Source organism: Bufo bufo, chromosome 7 (assembly GCF_905171765.1).
Source record: "Bufo bufo chromosome 7, aBufBuf1.1, whole genome shotgun sequence".
NCBI lineage: Eukaryota > Metazoa > Chordata > Amphibia > Anura > Bufonidae > Bufo > Bufo bufo.
The window spans coordinates 54,536,270-54,556,799 of record NC_053395.1 but is presented as its reverse complement, the minus strand read 5'-3'; the positions used below and the strand labels follow the sequence as shown (position 1 = coordinate 54,556,799).

The 20,530-nt window shown below is 43.9% G+C and overlaps 1 protein-coding gene across 1 annotated transcript in view; it reads right to left on the bottom strand.

Moving 5' to 3' along the window:
- The window catches only part of PDXDC1 (pyridoxal dependent decarboxylase domain containing 1), a 69,248-nt gene that overhangs the window by 27,310 nt on the left and 21,408 nt on the right, over positions 1–20,530 (bottom strand). The window contains exons 2-5 of the mRNA XM_040441644.1: positions 12,082–12,155; positions 11,216–11,284; positions 3,380–3,460; positions 1,124–1,273 (exon numbers count right to left, since the gene is read on the bottom strand). Coding sequence (XP_040297578.1) covers positions 1,124–1,273; positions 3,380–3,460; positions 11,216–11,284; positions 12,082–12,155 — 374 coding nt within the window. The remainder of the gene's footprint in view (positions 1–1,123; positions 1,274–3,379; positions 3,461–11,215; positions 11,285–12,081; positions 12,156–20,530) is intronic.

The following is a 20,530-nucleotide window of genomic DNA, read 5'->3' as shown; positions in this document are numbered from 1 at the left end:
TACCCAGTACTGTAGCTCTACTCTATTGAACTAAATGGGGTTGAGCTGTAATACCACAATCATCCTGTGGACAGGTGTGTTGCTGTGTTGGGAAGAGAGCAGCCATACTTTTGAAATGCTGGACATCCCCTTTGAGGTCACAATAACTCAGGATTTGATCATGATCATTTTGCGAATGAAATTCAAATTGGAGCTCTAGCCTTATACAACATCAAGTCAAATAACTATATTAGGCCTCTTGCACATGACCATATGTATTTTGCGGTCCGCAAAAAAAGGATCCGCAAAAAATACGGATGACATCCGTGTGCATTCTGTATTTTGCGTAACGGAACAGCTGGCCCCTAATAGAACAGAACTATCCTTGTCCGTAATGCGGACAATAATAGGACATGTTCTATTTTTTAGCGGAACGGAAATGGAATGCACAGTATCTTCAGTTTTTTTTGCGGACCCGTTGAAATGAATGGTTCTGTATATGGTCCGCAAAAACGTGACATGGAATTAAAATACGTTCGTGTGCGTTAGTCTGTGCACACTTGTGTTAGGGCAAGAACAGCACAGTGTGCAGCACTATTCTTGCTGTCAAAAGTACTGGAACCCCAAATAAGCCCATTAAAGTCAAGTCAATGGAAGGGTCTGTTGGGATTCCCAGGTATGTTTTCAAACTAATGCATAATAGCCATCCATTAGAAACAGAAGCTATGACACTACGTGTGAACAGAGACTTAGCCTAGATGTGGGGTATGACTAATGGCACAGCAGTGTGTCAGGTTCAAATCATTACTTGCGCTATGCTCATGCACACCTATTTCCGTTCCTTTTTTTACAGGTCCATATGCGGAACCATTCACTTCAATGGGTCCGCAAAAAAAAAAAAGGAAATTTCTCAGTGTACATTCTGTTTCTGTATGTCCGCATGTCCTATTCTTCTCCGTTTTGCGAACAAGAACAGGCAATGTTACAATGGATCCGCAAAAAAACGGATGCAATATGGATGTCATCCGTTTTTTTGTTTTTTTTTTTGCGGATCAGTGTTTTGCGGACCTCAAAATACACCCCTTATGGTCTAATATGTCAGTGGACTAATCATGTACATAAATGACCTAAATAATAACAGTACCTGAACAGTCTACAAAGCCAGACAGTAGTGTCAGAAAGAATCCTTGTGGTCAATTTTCGGAGTCTGTCTTTGTCCAGTACAGAGATGTAGGCTGCCAGACTATGTCCCAGCAGCGCCATGTGACCCTGTTCCCCAACATTCTGAATCCTACTAAAAAAAATATTAAATCACAGGCACATATATTAAAAGCTGAATAGTTAACAAGCTTATAAACGACATCATGCGTATAAAGCTAGCAAAGCCCGTGAGTCAAAGGCCCCAACTTGAAGCGTGACATTCCTTTTATAACCTGGCTGATACAATAATAGCAGAGGCGATAAGAGATGGGGAGAGGAGTCACTGACTCGGCCCTGATGACTGACATTTCTGAGCTTCAGCAAATATATCATTACTACATTGACCTATTCCAGGCCCACGAGGACCAGAGTGGCGGATAAGCCTTGCAAATCTGACACATAAATCGAATAATGGATGGGATTACAAAGCACTTCTATGCCATCTGAACACTCGGGCGGCAGAACATGCTAAAAGAAGAGCACTGTGTGTGTGCTGGAATCAGACGAGCAGCCACAGAACCGGATACAAAATTGGTATGCTCATATTAGACATTTATGGCATATTCCCAGGACCTGCATATATCTCCAGAAGCAAGCTTGGTCATGATGATGACGACCTCTCCATTAGTAGTGGCTGCTTCAACGGGTGGGAAGGGGGTGCGAAGACCCCTATTCTGGAGATAGGCACTGGTCCAAGATGTGCCCCGTAGACATACAATAAATGTATACCCCTTTAAATTATAGGGGAAGATGAAGTGATTTCTGTGCACACCGTTCGTCATTATTTGTCAAACATTTTGGGGGAGATTTATCAAAACTAGTGTAAATGAAACGTGGGGCAATTGCCCATGGCAACCAATCATGTTGCCCGTTTCACTTCCCCAAAGTCTGACTGTTTACTACGGCAAAAAACACCTCTATGAGCTAAAACAAAAGTTTGGAAGGACCCCCACCATCCAAGGAGGACAACTAACTATTTGAATAGCCGCCATGTAATACTAACACGTTAAAGGAAACCTGTCACCATTAAAATGCAGGCAGCATGTAATCGGGCAGATTGATATATAGTTTCATGCCTTTTAATGCTTAGGAGTCATGTGGGCGGTCCTACACAGTGACTGACAGCCTTCCCCAGTTAGCCGTCAATCAGTATGGCACCACCCACATGACTCCTAGGCGTAAAAACAGTTTTACGGACTCTTTTCTCATAAAACTATATATCAGTCTGCTCATCTCCTCCTACACTATAACCTTCTGCTTGCAGACTGCACTGCATTTTCATGGCGACAGATTCCCTTTAGGTCTCGTGCACACGACCATGTCCGATTTGCATTTTTTGCGGATTGTACGCCAAGCAATTCATCTCTATGGGTCAGCAAATCCATGTGCTGTCTGCATCCGTGTGGCAAATTCTACAACATTTTGCAGACAAGAATAGGCAGTTCTAATGAAGGGAGTGAGAAAATTGCGGCATCCAGACATCTGGTATCCGTATTTTGTGGATCTGCGGTTTGCAGACTGCAAAATGGATATGGTTGTGTGCATTAGGCCTTAAAGGGGTTGTCCATGTTATTTTCATTGATAGTCTATCTACAGGATAAGTCATCAGTATCAGCTGGTTGAAAAGAAAGCACTCGTCGTGCCAGCGATGCCTTCTCTTCATTGTGTACCTGCTCGCTGTCGCATCAGCAGCGGTGAGCAGGTGTAATTACACCTAAGCTAAAGAGCCGTTCCATTGAAGCGAATGGGCCGGCTTCTTGTAACGGCAAGCAGGTGAACAATGAAGGGAAGGCTGCGCTGGCACGGTGTGCGCCTTCTCTACAACCAACTGATTGGCGGGTGTCGGATCCCCGCTGATCTGTTATTGATGAGCTATCCCGAGGATAGGTCATCAATAAAAATAACTTTGACAACCCCTTTAACTAGATATTACTGCAAAAATAAATACAGCCAGGTTTTCTATAATAAAAAATTAATTAAAAAAATATTGCAGATTTGCAGCAGAGAAAAAAAAAAAAACTTGACAGACCTATATTGAGTCCTGACCAGTACCCAAGTGATATCTGTCAATTATCATCATTATTGGTTATTATTACACTAACGCCTCGAATAATCTGTTATAGACATGGAACCAAGATGGCCGCTAAACCAAAGTTTTTGATCATAAAATTCTCATTCATGATATAATGATGATGCTTACCGAATTGATTGCGACTCCTCTTCTTCATCTTCATTCATAAGGGTCTGCACCAGCTGGAGAATGCTCACCATGTTCTGACCACTGAAACGGGATACAAAATAAGAAGATGTTATTTACTAGAGGTGCCATGTAAAGGTGACTTTCGACTGTCAGTCCCTTAGGAGTGATTGGAATGGGCGACCAACATAAATAATACCACACCATTCTCGGAATCGCTGGGGGTCCACAAAGGTAGAACTAGAACCCTCCACCTTCTGATATTACATGTTGTGTAAATACTTGTTGTGGGATAAAGGATAATGTATACATCATATGTAGCAGGCTCCCCCTAGTGGCAGATTCTGGAAGCAATATTTCTCATTTAAAAGGGTTGTCCAAGATGATTAAAAATCTCAGACAAGCTCCCCAATAGTGTAAAATAAAAATAATTATGCTATCCTTAGCACTTTCTCCAGCACCATGCTCTGTGCTGCTGGTCCAGTCTTCCTGACGCTGCATGAGGATAGTGACTGGCTGCAGAAGTACATGCTATATGCCTGCAAATCAATGCCACAATTTCTAAACATGCAGTGGCAGGAGGACTGGACCAGAGAAAAAGATTGCATAATTTTTTTATTTTTCACCATATGGGGGCTTATCTGTATCAAATGAATGGAGCTCTAATTACTATAAGGATAAGACACTGTCCCAGGTTTTGATACTAATGGCCTATCCTCAGGGTCAGATTCTTGGCAGCCCCCTGATCTGCTGTTTGAAGAGGCCGTGGTACTCTGGCCTCCTCACAGCTTACCAAGGACAGCGCTATACATTGCATAGTGGCTGTGCTTGGTATTGCAGCTGAGTGTCACAGCCCCTTCAAACAGTAGATTGGCAGGGTGACCAGGAGTCAGACCCCCACCGATCAGATGTTGATGACCTGTCCTGAGGATAATAATAAACAAAGTATAGAAGCAGCACCACTCGGTCCTTGTTGATGTATCCAAATAGATGCAACAGCCTCACCAATGGCCTTGGATCCAATGGCCGGAGTATATAGATAAATGCAGACGGTATCAGCAGCATCCCACATCGACTTTTATTTGGACTTCAAAGCAACAATACACATGGCAACGTTTCGGCTGATACACAGCCTTTGTCAAGCCTATTCACATTGTGTTACATACATATATTTATAGTAAAAACAAGTGCGCCACCCCCATCCAGATTATCCAATTGCAGGCAATGGTACCGGCTGACCAATGAGAATGCGTATTTACATAGCCTAATTTACCTATATGTCTCACCTGAGTGCCCACCAATCGTCCTATAGGTCACACCCATCGTCACATGTCGTCTGTAATTGCTGTGCACCAAATGTAGAGCAAAACATCAATTGCCATGTTCTCATTGGCTAGTCTGTACCATTGCCTGCAATTGGATAATCTGGATGGGGGTGGCGCACTTGTTTTTACTATAAATATATGTATGTAACACAATGTGAATAGGTTTGACAAAGGCTGTGTATCAGCCGAAACGTTGCCATGTGTATTGTTTCGCAAAATACAGGTGAAACTCGAAAAAAATTAGAATATCGTGCAAAAGTCCATTTATCTCAGTAATGCCAAAAAAAAAGGAATTGCATTAATGCAGCTTAAAATTAGAATTTTGTGAAAAGGTTCAATATTCTAGGTTCAAAGTGTCACACTCTAGTCAGCTAATTAATCCATATCCCCTGAGCAAAGGGGACCTCAAAATTGTGACTTTGGGGTTTCATAAGCTGTAAGCCATAATCATCCAAATTATAACAAATAAAGGCTAGAAATATCTCGCTTTGCATGTAATGAGTCTCTCATATGTTAGTTTCACCTTTTAAGTTGCATTACTGAAATAAATGAACTTTGCACGATATTCTAATTTTTCAAGTTTCACCTGTATAGTACATATCCTATTCTAGTTCACAAAATGCGGTCTTTGGACCCACTGATGTCGGTGGGTACGCAAAAATATCCGGATGGCACACGGCTGGCATCCATATTTTGCGGATCTGCAGTTTGCGTTGTGTGCATGAGGCCTTACCTGCACAATCATGAGACAGTCTAGTAGAAATCCTGAAGGAACCTACGGTTAATTTCCCATCTTTGACTGGTAGTTGGTTAAGGGTACCTTCACACTCACGCAAACGGATGCATTTGTGAGACGGATCCGGATGCGGATCCGTCTCACAAATGCATTGCAATACCGGATCCGTCTTTCCGGTTGTCATCCGGAAAAACGGATCCGGTATTTATTTTTTTTCCACAGATTTAATGGTCTGCGCATGCGCAGACGGAAAGAACGGATCAGTTTTGCCGGATCTGGCATTCCGGCAAGTGTTCAGGATTTTTGGCCGGAGAGAAAACTGGAGCATGCTGCGGTATCTTCTCCGGCCAAAAAACGTAAGAGGGACTGAACTGATGCATCCTGAACGGATTGCTCTCCATGCAGAATGTATTAGGATAAAACTGATCAGTTTTTTTCCGGTATTGAGCCTCTAGGATGGAACTCAATACCGGAAAACAAAAACGCTAATGTGAAAGTACTCTAAGGGGTATGGCTTAATTATGTCTTTGTCTTACTACAGACCTCACTGAAGGTTTCCCCCTTCCTTGCTGCTGATTTTACAAAGTATATTTTTATACATGTTAAATTAATGTATGTTAAATAAAGACTCTTTCATGTTTATATATGCACATGTGTTTGGTGCTAATCCGTTCCGTATGCATCAGCTAATCAGACTCTCACCTACATTGGAATCCTTCAAAAGAAACCTGAAAACCCACCTCTTCAGACTAGCCTACAACCAGTGACCCTGCTGCCTCTATACCGCCATGACCAACTTCACCCGCACCTACTGTGTCCTTCTCCCGTCCCATGTAGACTGTAAGCCCTCCCGGGCAGGGCCCTCTCTCCTTCTGTACCAGTTTGTAACTCGTCTCGTTTATGATTAGTGCAATTGTCTGTATTATGTATGTGCACCGCTTATCACATGTACAGCGCTATGGAATGAATGGCGCTTTAATAATAAATAATAATAATATTATTGCTGTGTTTAGTACATTGAATTGTTTGGGCTGCTCTCAGAACTATATATTCATTATAACCCGGTGATCAAATCTAGTGGGTACAGACAAGGCAGAGGGTAGAAGCTCCTGCTCCAGCCAGTTGTCTTACAGACACAGGACAGTGAGAAGGAGGAGGGAGAACATGGCTTAGCTCCTGGGACACATGGGGAGGATTTCTCAATGCAGTTCTCAAGTTTTAATTTAAATATGAGACAAAATAAAATCAAAAAGTATGCAATAAAGGACATCTACCCAATAGATGATAAATCAGACAACCAGTCAGCATTTTCTGTAGACATTACACAAGGATCAGATCCACAGGAGGAAAAAATAAACTTTTTGATATTGACTTATTATATTTAAAACAATAGGAAACCACTGATCCATTAGAAATGACCCGGCTTTAGTTGGCGGAGGGCTCTGATGCCAAGAACACAATAGGGTGACAGCAGTGCTATGTGTAATATGATATTCCTTTTAACACCTACTTCCCAGTGTTAGGATACTAACGAATAAGAAGAGTTTGTGTTACCAATGCACGTTATACACCATGAAAGTATGTAGACTAGTTGAACCAAGAGATCAGATTAGTATTCTTTAGGAAGTATTATTTATAGTAAGACATTTTTAACAATTAAATGGGAAAACCACCTAAGCGTGCTGCAACACGTTGTGGCTGTGCTGCTTTTTTGGTGCAGCAGAAAAAAAAAAGCATAAAAAAAAAAACACATGAATTTTTGCAACATCCCTTCATTTATGCTATGTGTTCTTCCAGGAAGAGAAAACAGCAGACTTAAAGGCTATGTACACCTGTGGGTGGCAATTTTTTTAATTATTATTATTGCATTGTACTTATTTTGAGCTAAAAATCTTTTTTTTCAATTGGTCTTTAAAAAAAAAAATATTGAGCCTCTCTGTCACAAAGGGTTAACCGTTTTTCTAGCTGTTTGCATCCTACTTTCACTTTGTGCCGGTCATCTAATAACCCTTATCTCTAAATTACTAAGAGGTCATAAACACTTATTTAAAGGCTATGTACACCTTTGTGTACATAGCTGAGATACTGTAGTAGCAGCCTGTGGATTTTCTGTATTTTCCATCAGTTGGAGAGCGGACAGGCTCCTTATCTCTACTCTCTGACATTATAAACACGCATTACAGCTCAGTTCCTATCTTACTGATAAGGAAGGATGTGGCTTAAATAAGTGTTTATGACCTCTCATTAGTTTATAAACAAGGGTTATTAGATGACCAGCACAAAGTGAAAGTACCAGTTACTTTTAATATATGCGGCGTGTATTACTGGACTCATTCATGCATATAGATATGATGAACTCTTTAACAGATGTGCATATAAGGCTACTTTCACACTAGCGTTCGGAGCGGATCCGTCTGATGTTTCATCAGACGGATCCGCTCCGATAATGCAGACGTTTGCATCCGTTCAGAACGGATCCGTCTGCATTATTACTTAGAAAATTTTCTAAGTCAGAAAGTAGCCTGAGCGGATCCGTTCAGACTTTACATTGAAAGTCAATGGGGAACGGATCCGCTTGAAGATTGAGCCATATGGTGTCATCTTCAAGCGGATCCGTCCCCATTGACTTCCATTATAAGTCTGGACGGATCCGCTCGCCTCCGCACGGCCAGGCGGACACCCGAACGCTGCAAGCAGCGATCAGGTGTCCGCTCACTGAGCGGAGCGGAGGCTGAGCGCTGGCAGGCGGATGCATTCTCAGTGGATCCGCCTCGACTGAGAATGCATTAGGGCCAGACGGATGCTTTCAGGCCCGCTCGTGAGCCCCTTCAAACGGAGCGCACGAGCGGACACCCGAACGCTAGTGTGAAAGTAGCCTTAGATGGTGAGGCAATGCATGATCTTGATGCATGAAAAAAATAAATAAAAAAAATCTAAGAAATATTAAAGGATGAGTGTTAGAGCATCTGAAACATGTAATGACATGTCAGAAAGAAGGTACATTTCGGATGTTTCCTTCTAAAGAGTAAGGGCTCATGTACACGAACATGTGCGCCCCATGCCCGGGCTGAGGACCGCAAATACCATGTGTCGCTGTTTGCAGACCCATTCACTTGAATGGGTCCATGATCCACAAGATCCAGCCTGCAATGCAAAAAAATAGAACATATTCTACTTTTCCGCTGTGCAGAGACACGGACCGAAATCCCACGGAAGCGCTCTGTAGTTCTTCCGTAGACTCCTGCTCGGTGCCTCTGCTCTGTATCTTGCAGAGCGCAAAGCGCCAGTGCCCCATATATACTGTGGACTCACTGTTTGCGGCCTAAATGTGGGCAAGGCCCACACACGTTCGTGTGCATGAGCCCTAACCGTCATGTGATATGTAAAGCACCATTTGATGTTGTAAACCACCTGTAGATTTTGAGTATTTCCTCCCCTTTGCAACATAAGCCCCCAATCCCCATCTCTCTCCTTTCTGTTGTGTCTTCAATCCCCGAAACTATAAAATAAGGCTAAAATGTATAGGACAGATATGATTAATAAGTATGAGTGCAGGCATAGACTACACAGGGTCTGTAGTCTGTTACCATGGTGACATACAGACCTGGTAGGAAATGTAAGATCATTTGCAAAGTTGCTTTATTTTAGGTCTATAAGAGCAAAAAATGGTTGAGAAAGAGAATACAGCCTTCATGTTAAACACCATTCAGTGTATGAAATATTTTATCTACTAGTTTATTTGAATGTGACAAACGGAGCTGCTTATACGGGCCAATTACTTTCTTTTTTCTTCTGCTTTTTGTAAGTAAACATTTCGTTGCTGGTTTTACTCGTCCTCTGGGTCTGAACAGTCACATGAGATTATGGTTACATAGCAGCTTGCAGCAACCTCTTACCAGAAGCTGATGATTAGATATTTTGGTAGGGTGCAATTTTATATGAATTTATGTAAAGCCTTGGCTTGGTTGATGGAAATTCCACTTTCTGGAAAGATACTATTTATAAGAAAGGAATATGCATGTGCTTTACTAAAATATCTTCTACTTGGCTTTCCCTGGTAGTTGCTGCTTTATAACATCGAGTCCCTTCATCAAAAATCAAACTGAGGCATGGTGGACACTTTTAACTACAGTCCCAATCAGGTCACATAGATGGCATGTCAAAAGATTCCCCTGCTCGCTCCATCCCTTACATGTCAACCAATATACATGCCGATTACAAAAGGGTGCAGATATGCAGGTGCAATCACAATAGACATGTGGGACAGATATGATCACTGCAGATCCAACGGGTTGTGCCAACATTAAATGTCATTTTAATATTATTCAGCAGGAAACACTTTTTTTGTAATTTACTTTCTGTTACAAAATCTCCAATTTTGAGATACTCTCTTCATTATAACTTTGCCCCCCCCCCCCATGTTTAATGTGTATAATAACGTGCACGTTCAGCTACAGGGGTGGACGCTCAGTGCCATCCTTCAACTGCCATCAACCGTATCTACTTTTCGAAGTTGTGATATAGTGAGGCCGAGTTCACATCATCAGTTATTGTGAGCCAAAACCAGTAGCGAAGCCTACTCAGAGATCAGGTGTAAGGATTTGATTTTCACTTATTCAGTGTTTTTGACCCACACCTGGTTTTAGCTCACAACAACTGACTGAAATAATTGACCAAATAATTGAAGTGTGAACTCAGCCTTACTGGGAGAGAACTGCAGCAGAAAGGACCCCCCCCACCTCGGGAAAGGACATGCCTTCTGTGCTGTGATAGGAAGAGAGCTGCAGCAGAAAGGACACACGCCCCTGAGTTTCCAGCTTGAAATAAACATAGCTTTGCAATCAATATGGGAGCTCTCTGGACCCATGTAATAACCCCTTTAAGTACATTGGCTATGTGATCAAAGAAACCAAGCATCAGCAACACCACCGTTTAGTAGCGTCAGCCATCTAACAATCCTAGCAATGCGACTTCCCTTTTTTACTTTTGTTTCTTGGCAGCTCAGTCCAATATGTCACTCAACATCTGTCAAAAGGATAAGGCATGACAGATGTTCGATGTTTATTGAGGTGGTCAGAGCTGTCGGCACAATGCTGGTTTTCTGTTACGGCTTGATGGGCCACGCTGTGCGTTATCTCAGACGCTGGTTCTGGCTTTTACTAGTCAGCCAAGATCAGCAACTGTACAGCATATTAATGTCTATAGAGCATGATATTTGCGTGCCACAGTATTTTTGTGAAACCAGCCCTATATAGGGTTAGGCTAGTTTCACACCTACGGTAAGAGTATCTGTCAGAGGAACAGCCTGCCGGAGTTCACCGGATCCAGCTTGGCTAGATACAGGGTTTTGGCCTGAAAAAAAGGGCAAATGCACCAGTTTTTGTCTGACCGAAACCTGGTGTTCATGCCAGAAACCGGGCAAATCCCTGCTGGATCCATTTCTAGTCTGTGGGGTCTGGCGGTACACGGAACAGCCTGCTGGATACCTTAAGGCAGGTGTGCAAATACCCTTAGGGTTATAAAGTTTATAATTTTTTAAGACACATTCTACCAAAAAATCTTTCAATTGCAAGCAAATCTGAAAGAGGCCCACCTGGTATTGTAAGCATAGCTGGTGGGAAGGAGGGGAAACAGATGTAGAATGCGACACGGAAGTCGTGAAACGTTTGATGACGATGAGAGAAAACTCATGCCAATTAAAAGTCTTATCTACAATACAAATACAGTAATAGGACACTACTGTACACAACACTGCCAGTAAGGCACGTCACTACCCACCTTCCTTGAAGTGGTCCTGGTATATCTTTCCTTGTGTATTTCTTGGAATCTCTCTCGTCTTCTGTTAACCTATTTGTGACATGATAAAATGCATTAAAGGCCAGCAGCAAGAAAGGGGGCGAGTATTCACAATGTGGTCGACCCTTACACCTTATCCTAAAAAGTCTTGGCCGTATGCAAGGGAATGCTTATTCAGCTAATAGCTCTCCCTCCTGACCCGCACACCCATACTCTGCTCAGCTTGGCCCAGTGTCCATGTGTTCTTAATATAATAGAACAGAGCCACTGCCAGGCACCTCTTACTTATGTTTGAAGAACAAAAAGATCTAAAATATTGAGATTCAGGAGGCTCCCATAAACTTTAGATAGTCAAGCCGATGGGTTTGGCCGACATACATCTAATGCATATGGCCAGCTTTACATGTCACTTCCCAAGTAATTCATGTTATAATAGTTACCTGACCTAAATAACTTCAAAGAAATGTGGTTCGTTAAATAGGTATGCAAGTCATGTAAGAGAAACCTGTGGAACAGGTTGAGGGATTCCTCAGTCTGGTACGATATACTAGTTCAGTAGTACTTCAGAAAGTAGTACTTCACTAGTCTGGTGACTACCTGCGCCCTGGAGGTGCTTACCGCACAACCCCTCTTCCATCTGTCTACTGTACATTGTGTATAGTACACAGCTCCACAAGAACTCTACTGCCCTGCAGGGCGGTTTAAGGACACTTGTCATGTAGCCTCCATATGATGCCCCTAATAAGTCCAGACATCAGGTATTGTCAGCCACCACTGCCCTGCCCCCAGAGTTCAAGTTCAGGGGTCATATAAGCTGCCACCCTTAAAACACTGATATTTATACCCACTTTTGTCCATCTTCCAGCATCTTCATTGCTTCATTAAGATTCTTCCCCATTTCTGCCAACGTTGCGTCCACCATCTACAAAAGGATAATAGTGATAAAAGATCATTTGTAACAAAAAAATAAAATAAATATATATATATATATATATATATATATATACAGTACAGACCAAAAGTTTGGACACACCTTCTCATTCAAAGAGTTTTCTTTATTTTCATGACTATGAAAATTGTAGATTCACACTGAAGGCATCAAAACTATGAATTAACACATGTGGAATTATATACATAACAAACAAGTGTGAAACAACTGAAAATATGTCATATTCTAGGTTCTTCAAAGTAGCCACCTTTTGCTTTGATTACTGCTTTGCACACTCTTGGCATTCTCTTGATGAGCTTCAAGAGGTAGTCCCCTGAAATGGTTTTCACTTCACAGGTGTGCCCTGTCAGGTTTAATAAGTGGGATTTCTTGCCTTATAAATGGGGTTGGGACCATCAGTTGCGTTGAGGAGAAGTAAGGTGGCTACACAGCTGATAGTCCTACTGAATAGACTGTTAGAATTTGTATTATGGCAAGAAAAAAGCAGCTTAGTAAAGAAAAACTAGTGGCCATCATTACTTTAAGAAATGAAGGTCAGTCAGTCAGCCGAAAAATTGGGAAAACTTTGAAAGTAAGGTCTATTTGACCATGAAGGAGAGTGATGGGGTGCTGTGCCAGATGACCTGGCCTCCACTGTCACCGGACCTGAACCCAATCGAGATGGTTTGGGGTGAGCTGGACCGCAGAGTGAAGGCAAAAGGGCCAACAAGTGCTAAGTATCTCTGGGAACTCCTTCAAGACTGTTGGAAGACCATTTCAGGGGACTACCTCTTGAAGCTCATCAAGAGAATGCCAAGAGTGTGCAAAGCAGTAATCAAAGCAAAAGGTGGCTACTTTGAAGAACCTAGAATATGACATATTTTCAGTTGTTTCACACTTGTTTGTTATGTATATAATACCACATGTGTTAATTCATAGTTTGGATGCCTTCATAGTCATGAAAATAAAGAAAACTCTTTGAATGAGAAGGTATGTCCAAACTTTTGGTCTGTACTGTATATATATATATATTTTTTTATTTTTTTTTTATTATTATAATAATAATAATAATAATAATAAAAGGCTCTTGTATGAGCTGAAACGTTGCCATCCACATGGGTGAATAAACACCACTAGCTTTTACCTGGAGTGCTGTCCGTTTTTTCATCTCTAATTGACGGGGTAAGCTGCTACATCCCTGGACATAGCACCCTCCTAGTGTTTTTTCCAGTGCCGCCATTATTTTCTTATATATATATATATATATATATATATATATATATTTAATTTTTTATTTTTTTTCAATAGAAAAGATTTGGTGCTGATAGCAATTTTCTAGGATTTGCCATTCCTGAAGGATCATAAAGGGGTTGTCCCACAAAACATACTTGTCTCCAATCCACAGGATAGGGGACAAGCTGGGGGCCCCATTTCCCATATGAATGGAGTGTGCTGGCCCTCAATGGGAGTGCCGGAGAAAGCCAAGTACTTGGCTATACAGAAGTCCCATAGAGTTGAATGGAGCAACAGCGGACGTGCGCGACTGCCGCAAAACCCCCAAAACTGTGCTGTCCACCGATGGGCCTCTCATGTTTAGTTGGTATGAGCTAATTTGCATACTTTTTTCCCATGAAGCATTGCACGAAAAATAAGTCTCCATATACAGTAGAGTTTCTTCAATGACAAATAGTACAAACACCCGCGCAGCTCCTGAATCCAGCATTATATAAGGGCTCTAACTCGGCTACTTACAGAGGGGACAATGTCCAGTGTCAGGAAATTATGAGAACAGAACCCGAGCAGAAAAGTCTGATGCATGGTACATGATAAACTAAATGGGCTTTCCCTAATAATACACACGGCACGTGGACCATAGTCCATGAGGAGTAATAAAACAAGTAAATAAATGTATACATATATCACTGATAACATCACTTATGTAATATACTGATAATGTCTCCGCTTCCCCCAGGCGTTCCTGCACCCGTTACACTAATGGCTGATACACTGTTTGGTATTGTCAGGATCCTCAGCGAACCTGCATATAACATACGGGTATGCTACAAATTTACATCAAATCCAGGGCAGAAAGGTTCCCCCGTGTGTGGGCTTACTCATGAACATGGCTGCCGAGGAGGTCCATGAAACTCTACTGTAACTCTGCATGTCCAATTTTCATCGATCGGCTTCTTTACACATTCAACAGACAAAAAGACTGCGGTATGTCCCATCGGACTCTGTGTGTGTAGTTTTGTCCATAGAAGCTTTTAGGGAAGAATATCCCCATGCATATAGAGCCGAAGAGACATTGTATGACCGTGAATATACAGGCGTCAGCACAAGGCTCGCCTGCCATGTGCATAAGCCCCTTTACGTGGACAGATAAACGGGAATGAAGGTCCGTAGGACAGCTCGTTCCTGATAATTGCCTTGTGTACAGGTGCCACTGATCGCCTGATGAACGAGCAAGGCTGTTCATGGGGTGAAAGCATGGCTGATATGGTATCCAAATTCACTGTTTCTGGGCAGCAGATTGTTCTGTGTAAGGGTCCATTCTCACGTCCGTAACGTGTTTTGCGGAACCCGAAAACGCGGACACCGGCAATGTGCGTTTCCGCATTTTGTGGACCGCACATCGCCGGCACCTATAGAATATGCCTATTCTTGTCCGTAATTGCGGACAAGAATAGGATATGTTCTATTTTTTTCGGGATCGGAAATGCGAACCCGGAAGTGCGGGTCCGCATTTCCGAAGCGGGGCCGCACATCGTGCGGCCCCATAGAAATGAATGGGTCCACAATTCCGTTCCACAAAATGCGGAAACGGAATTGCGGACGTGTAAATGGGGTCTAAATAGGGATCTACTGCCCATGAGTAGGAGTAGCCTCTGTAGGAGGACAAGTGATCGCAGTAGTGTCTGCTTTCACCCATAAGGAGGCGATTGCTGCATGTGAATGTAGCTCTCCTCTCCGCTCACATCAAGCAAAAACATTTAGTTCCCTAGTAGTTCCTCCGCATCGGGCCGTGTGAAGGGGCCTTAAAGGGGTTCTCCCATGACTACTGCAAAAAATGAAAATCAGACATTATATAGTACATGAAAACCAGCCCTGTACCTCACATGGATCCAAAGATATCCCCATTCCTTGCTTTGCTAGATATATACCAAGCTGGCAACTCAAGGGGAGTGTCTTTTCTGCTGCATCTAAGGGGGCGTGTCTCAGCTCTCCCTATCACAGCTCAGGGGGCGTGTCTCAGCTCTCCCTATCACAGCTCAGGAGGCAGTTAAAAGATGAAACTGAGCATGTGCGGCCATCTCAGCGAGCTGGACAAAGAAATAAAAATAAAAAACAAACAGCAGGTGGCGCTATACAGATAGATTTTATTGAATAGCTCAGTGGTTACAGTAAATTTTTAATTACATGCCATTACAAAAAGTATTCAGATCCAGGTGCTGGTTTAAAAACTGTAGAATATTTTTCATGGTACAACCCCTTTAAGGCAAGGATCAGACTCTACATTAATATGAAGAGCCATGCACAGATTTAGCTTTGGATTTCACCCACTACCATTTTCCATTAATGTATATGGCAGAAGAGAGGGGTGTCCAATTTCAGGTTGGCCACTTTCCATAGGTGGAAGCAGGGCAGGGCCTCCCATTCTACACAGAAACCACTATGTTAAAGGGACTCTGTCAGAAGTTTTGACCATGCTAAACTGCTGACAGCACTAAGCAAGTGTGAATATGAACTTTTATTCTGCCAAATTCTGCTCCAGCAAGTGCCCAGGAGGCGGAGCTTGACTGTAAAGTGCTCTCTGTGTTGAGCTGCTTCACTGCCCCTCCCCTCTGCTCACAGTGACAGCTGTAGATGTATTCTGGTTGGATGCTACAGCAGTCACTACAGAGTGCATGCCACGCTGAAACTCCGCCTCCTGGGCACTTTTTAGAACAGAATATGGCAGAATAAAACTTCATATCCACATTACACCTGATACACGGACTGTTTACCAGTGCACAAGTGAACAGAGGTCGCAATAACGCCTGTACAAGCGTCATAGACGCCAGTTCAGACCATTTTACTCCTTGAAAAAAAAAGTCTATGAAGATGATTTTTAAGCGGAGACAAAAGTCCTGCATGCAGGAGTTTTGTCTCCGCTTAAAAATCATCTTCTGAGAGGAAACATAACGGACCCCATTATAATCTATGGGGTCCTAAGGGCTCCGTTTGACTCAGTTTGGCGTCAGTTATGTGCCTTTTCCGTCCTTTCCGTTCTCCTGCTCCTAGACGGAGCAGGAGAACGGAAAGCCAGAACGGTGATGTGAACGAAGCCTTAGGCTTTTTTGTCCAGTCTGACATAATCTGCGACAGAGCCCCATAATCTCGCGATGCGCGAGCTAGCGCATGCGTAGTTCGTTCCCTGTGCCGATGCCAGTACAGGGAATGAACAAGATGCCGACACTGCGCATGCGCTAGCTCGCGCATCGCGAGATTTCGGCTCTCCAGCTCTGTGACGTCAGCCAGCAAGGAGGAGATTCGGGGGACGCGGGGCGGTGCTGGGCTCCTTTCCGCTGGACTCATCTCCGGATACAGGACTCATATCAGGTCATTTGCATATGGATCAAAACTGTTTTTTAACACAATAAAAGCACACAGAGCTATGGGGACTGGGTATTGCGGATGTGCTAGTGGCCATCTAGCAGCCCATGTCCCCAGCTCTATGCACAAAATCCTGGTGACAGGTTCCCTTTAAGGCCTTCCCTTTGACACGACTCGGTCTTTCACAAGGAGCTGGACAAGGAAATAACATCCTTATGAGGTGGCTAACAAACAATACTCTCTTCTTAGCGGAGCCGCACGCCCTCAGTACACAGAGGATCTAGGAAGTAGTCACCATTTACCCACCATCTGATTCTACAATACCTGAGGTATACGGCTTTGCACACGTGAATATTACAGAATTCGCTGACAATTATACCAATATATTATGAAGCCTTTAATCGCCTTCCTTTGACACTGAGCTAAGGGACAAGATCTCATGTAATCGTGATGTACTCTGCCCTCTGTGCTCCCAGTACATGAAAGCTACCACTGCTAGAACAGGTTTCTACAATCTCATGGCTATAAAACAATGCACTGAATGGTGAACCTGAGGAGCTGCAGTGTAAAGCCTGAGCCTCTGAAAAGACAGGAGGTGGATTCAGATTACCTCAGATCTCCAATAAACAAATTCATACAGTAGCTGATATTAAAGGGGTTTTCCAGGCTACCGATACAGTTGACTTATCCTCATTATAGGCCCTCAATATCTGATCAGTGAGGGTCTGTCGCCCGGGACCCCCACAATCAACTGTTCCTTGCAACCGCCGATGCAGAAACTACCTCTTGAATGGAACAGGAAGCACAGCTCCATTAAAAGTGTAGTGGCCGTGCTGGGTTACTGCAGATCAGTTACCATTGAAGTGAATGGGAGATAGACTGCAGTAACCCAGCATGACCACTACACTCTGAACGGAGCTGTGCTTCCTGTTCCAGTGTTCACAGTGCTTGTTCCAGCGCTGAACAGCTGATTGGTGGTGGTGCCGGGTGTCGGACCCTCACTGATCAGATATCAATAGCCTATCCTAAGGACATATCATCAATATCAGGAGCAAGGAGCACATAGAGGACTGTAAATACAGCATTGTGCGTCTTGAGGGAGCAGATAGTTTAGAGGGATCAGCAACCTCCAGCACTCCGCCATTGAAACTACAACTCCCACAATGCCCTGCTGTAGGCTGATAGCTGTAGGCTGTTCGGGCATGCTGGGAGTTGCAGTTTTGCAACAGCTGGAGGGCCGCAGGTTGAGCATGCCTGGTTTAGAGGGATCAGCAACCTCCAGCACTCCGCCACTGAAACTACTACTCTCAGAATCCCCTTTTCACTTCTAGGGGAGGTACAACAGATGAGTAAGAGCGCATGCTAGGAGTTGTAGTCTCACAGCAGCCGGAGTGCCGAAGGTTGCTGATCCCTGGTTTAGGTGATCAGACCGCCAGTCAGGATTAGGGTTGGGCGATATCAAAAATATTAGACGATAACGATATAAAATTTTTTATCGCAATAACGATATATATCACGATAAATACCCGTTTAAAAGAAAAAAAATACAAGGAGCCGTTACACTGTATGGGGGCAGCCACAAGGAGACGTTACACTGTATGGGGGCAGCCACAAGGAGACGTTACACTGTATGGGGGCAGCCACAAGGAGCCGTTACACTGTATGGGGGGCCACAAGAAGAGGTTATACTGTATGGGGGGCCACAAGGAGAGGTTATACTGTATGGGGGGCCACAAGGAGAGGTTATACTGTATGGGGGGCCACAAGGAGAGGTTATACTGTATGGGGGGCCACAAGGAGAGGTTATACTGTATGGGGGGCCACAAGGAGAGGTTACACTGCAGGGGGCGGGGGCCACAAGGAGACGTTACACTGCAGGGGGCGGGGGCCACAAGGAGATGTTATAATAAAGTCTTGTGGCCACAGGCCACCATATATACAATAATACTTTACGATATACTTTTCCCGCGGCTGCCTCGCTTGTGTGCTCCGATTCTGACATCAGATGTCGGTGGGCGGAGATTTGAATATTGGAGCAAGGAGCAGGGAGAGCCGGGGGCGGCCCGCTGCGGGAAGTAGTACGTTTGTAATTTTGTCATCAGAACACACTAGCGAGGCAGCCGCAGGAAAAGTATCTCCAGAGACACCCAGTACTCACACAGAGTTCGCCACATAGAACCGGCACGGGTGGGTGACGTCAGATGGTGGGTGGAGTCTGGAGACTTGACTAAGGGAGGCGGAGCAAGAAGGAGCCAGGAGCGAGTGGAAGTTGTGGAATGTGTTTGTACTTCTCAGCGCTATGCAAGGTGCAGGGGGGGCGGGCAGACGCAGATTTAGAAGCGGTCAGCGCACACGACCGCTTTGATGACGTCACAAAATACCACGGTAATCAGGAAACAGCGATATATATGGTGATACCGGTATATCGCCCAACCCTAGTCAGGATAGGACTTCCATCTGTAATACGCAAGCAGAAATGCGCCCACACTGACCTCTTTCAGTGTCCAAACCCACCCCACCGCCCATAAACCTGTATAGGAAAACGCTTCCTTCAAATCTATAGGACTAACGCTTCCCCGCAGTTCTACAGGGTTATCCGTCCACACTGAAAGTGGGAGAATTCCAAGATTATATAATGAGAGATGCAGCGACTGTTCGGATTTTTGATCACGTTGAAGAAGGTCTCTGTAGCACCCAAACATGTAGAAGATGTAGGCAGCATCATCAGGAGGTGCTGACACAGTAATCAGACCCTTACACGCGCCGCTCAGCACCACTTGTCGGCGTTGTCAGAGCCCTGTGACGGGTTGCTCTCTCAAGCAGGGCGGCGGTGACAGATTCGTTTGCAGACAACAGAATTAAAGTCCAAATTGATGCTTTATTTTATGACACTCCGGCAGTTTACAGGCAACCCCAGTTATAGTTCACTAGTGACTGTGAAGTTCTAGCACCACAAAACAAAAGCCAAACAAAATAAACTACTGCCCGCCTGGGCTCTAACTAATACAGATTTGTTTCTAGCTCACCTACTGAGCGCAGGTCACACACAGAGACTCCGGCGTCTCTAGCCAGCTAGGCAGCCAGCTTCCTAGACTTCTTCCAGGCATAAGTCTCCCAGACTGATAGCCTGGGATTAGTGTTGAGCGAACTTCTGTTTTAAGTTCGGCGTCTAAAGTTCGGCTTCCGGTTAGCGGAGAATCCCGATATGGATTCCGAATTCCGTTGTGGTCCGTGGTAGCGGAATCAATAATGGCCAATTATTGATTCCGCTACCACGGACCACAACGGAATTCGGAATCCATATCGGGATTCTCCGCTAACCGGAAGCCGAACTTTAGACGCCGAACTTAAAACAGAAGTTCGCTCAACACTATCTGGGATGTGTTTTTATTTTCCCCTAATGATCCCAGCTGGCTACACCTGGGGATCCCTCAGGCTAGGGGAAAACCTGCCCTGGAATGGGGGTGGACAGGGGAGGTCCCACTACCAAACCTACCTTCCCAGTCCAAATAAAATCCAGCCCTTGAAATTTTAAACAAACCTGTCTCAGCAATCTACACCTATCTAAAACCACTTTAACTTTTCTGGATTTTACTTACCTCACCCAGTTGAGGAATCTGGGTGAGATATACACCCCTTCCAAGACTTTCCATACACTTTACCACTCTATTTATAAAGCCAGGCGTAGTATTTGCACATATAATCTTCACACTGCCTTCAGACGAGTCTTCAAAGAAACAGCCGAGCGCTGGACATGGATCCGCGGATAATGG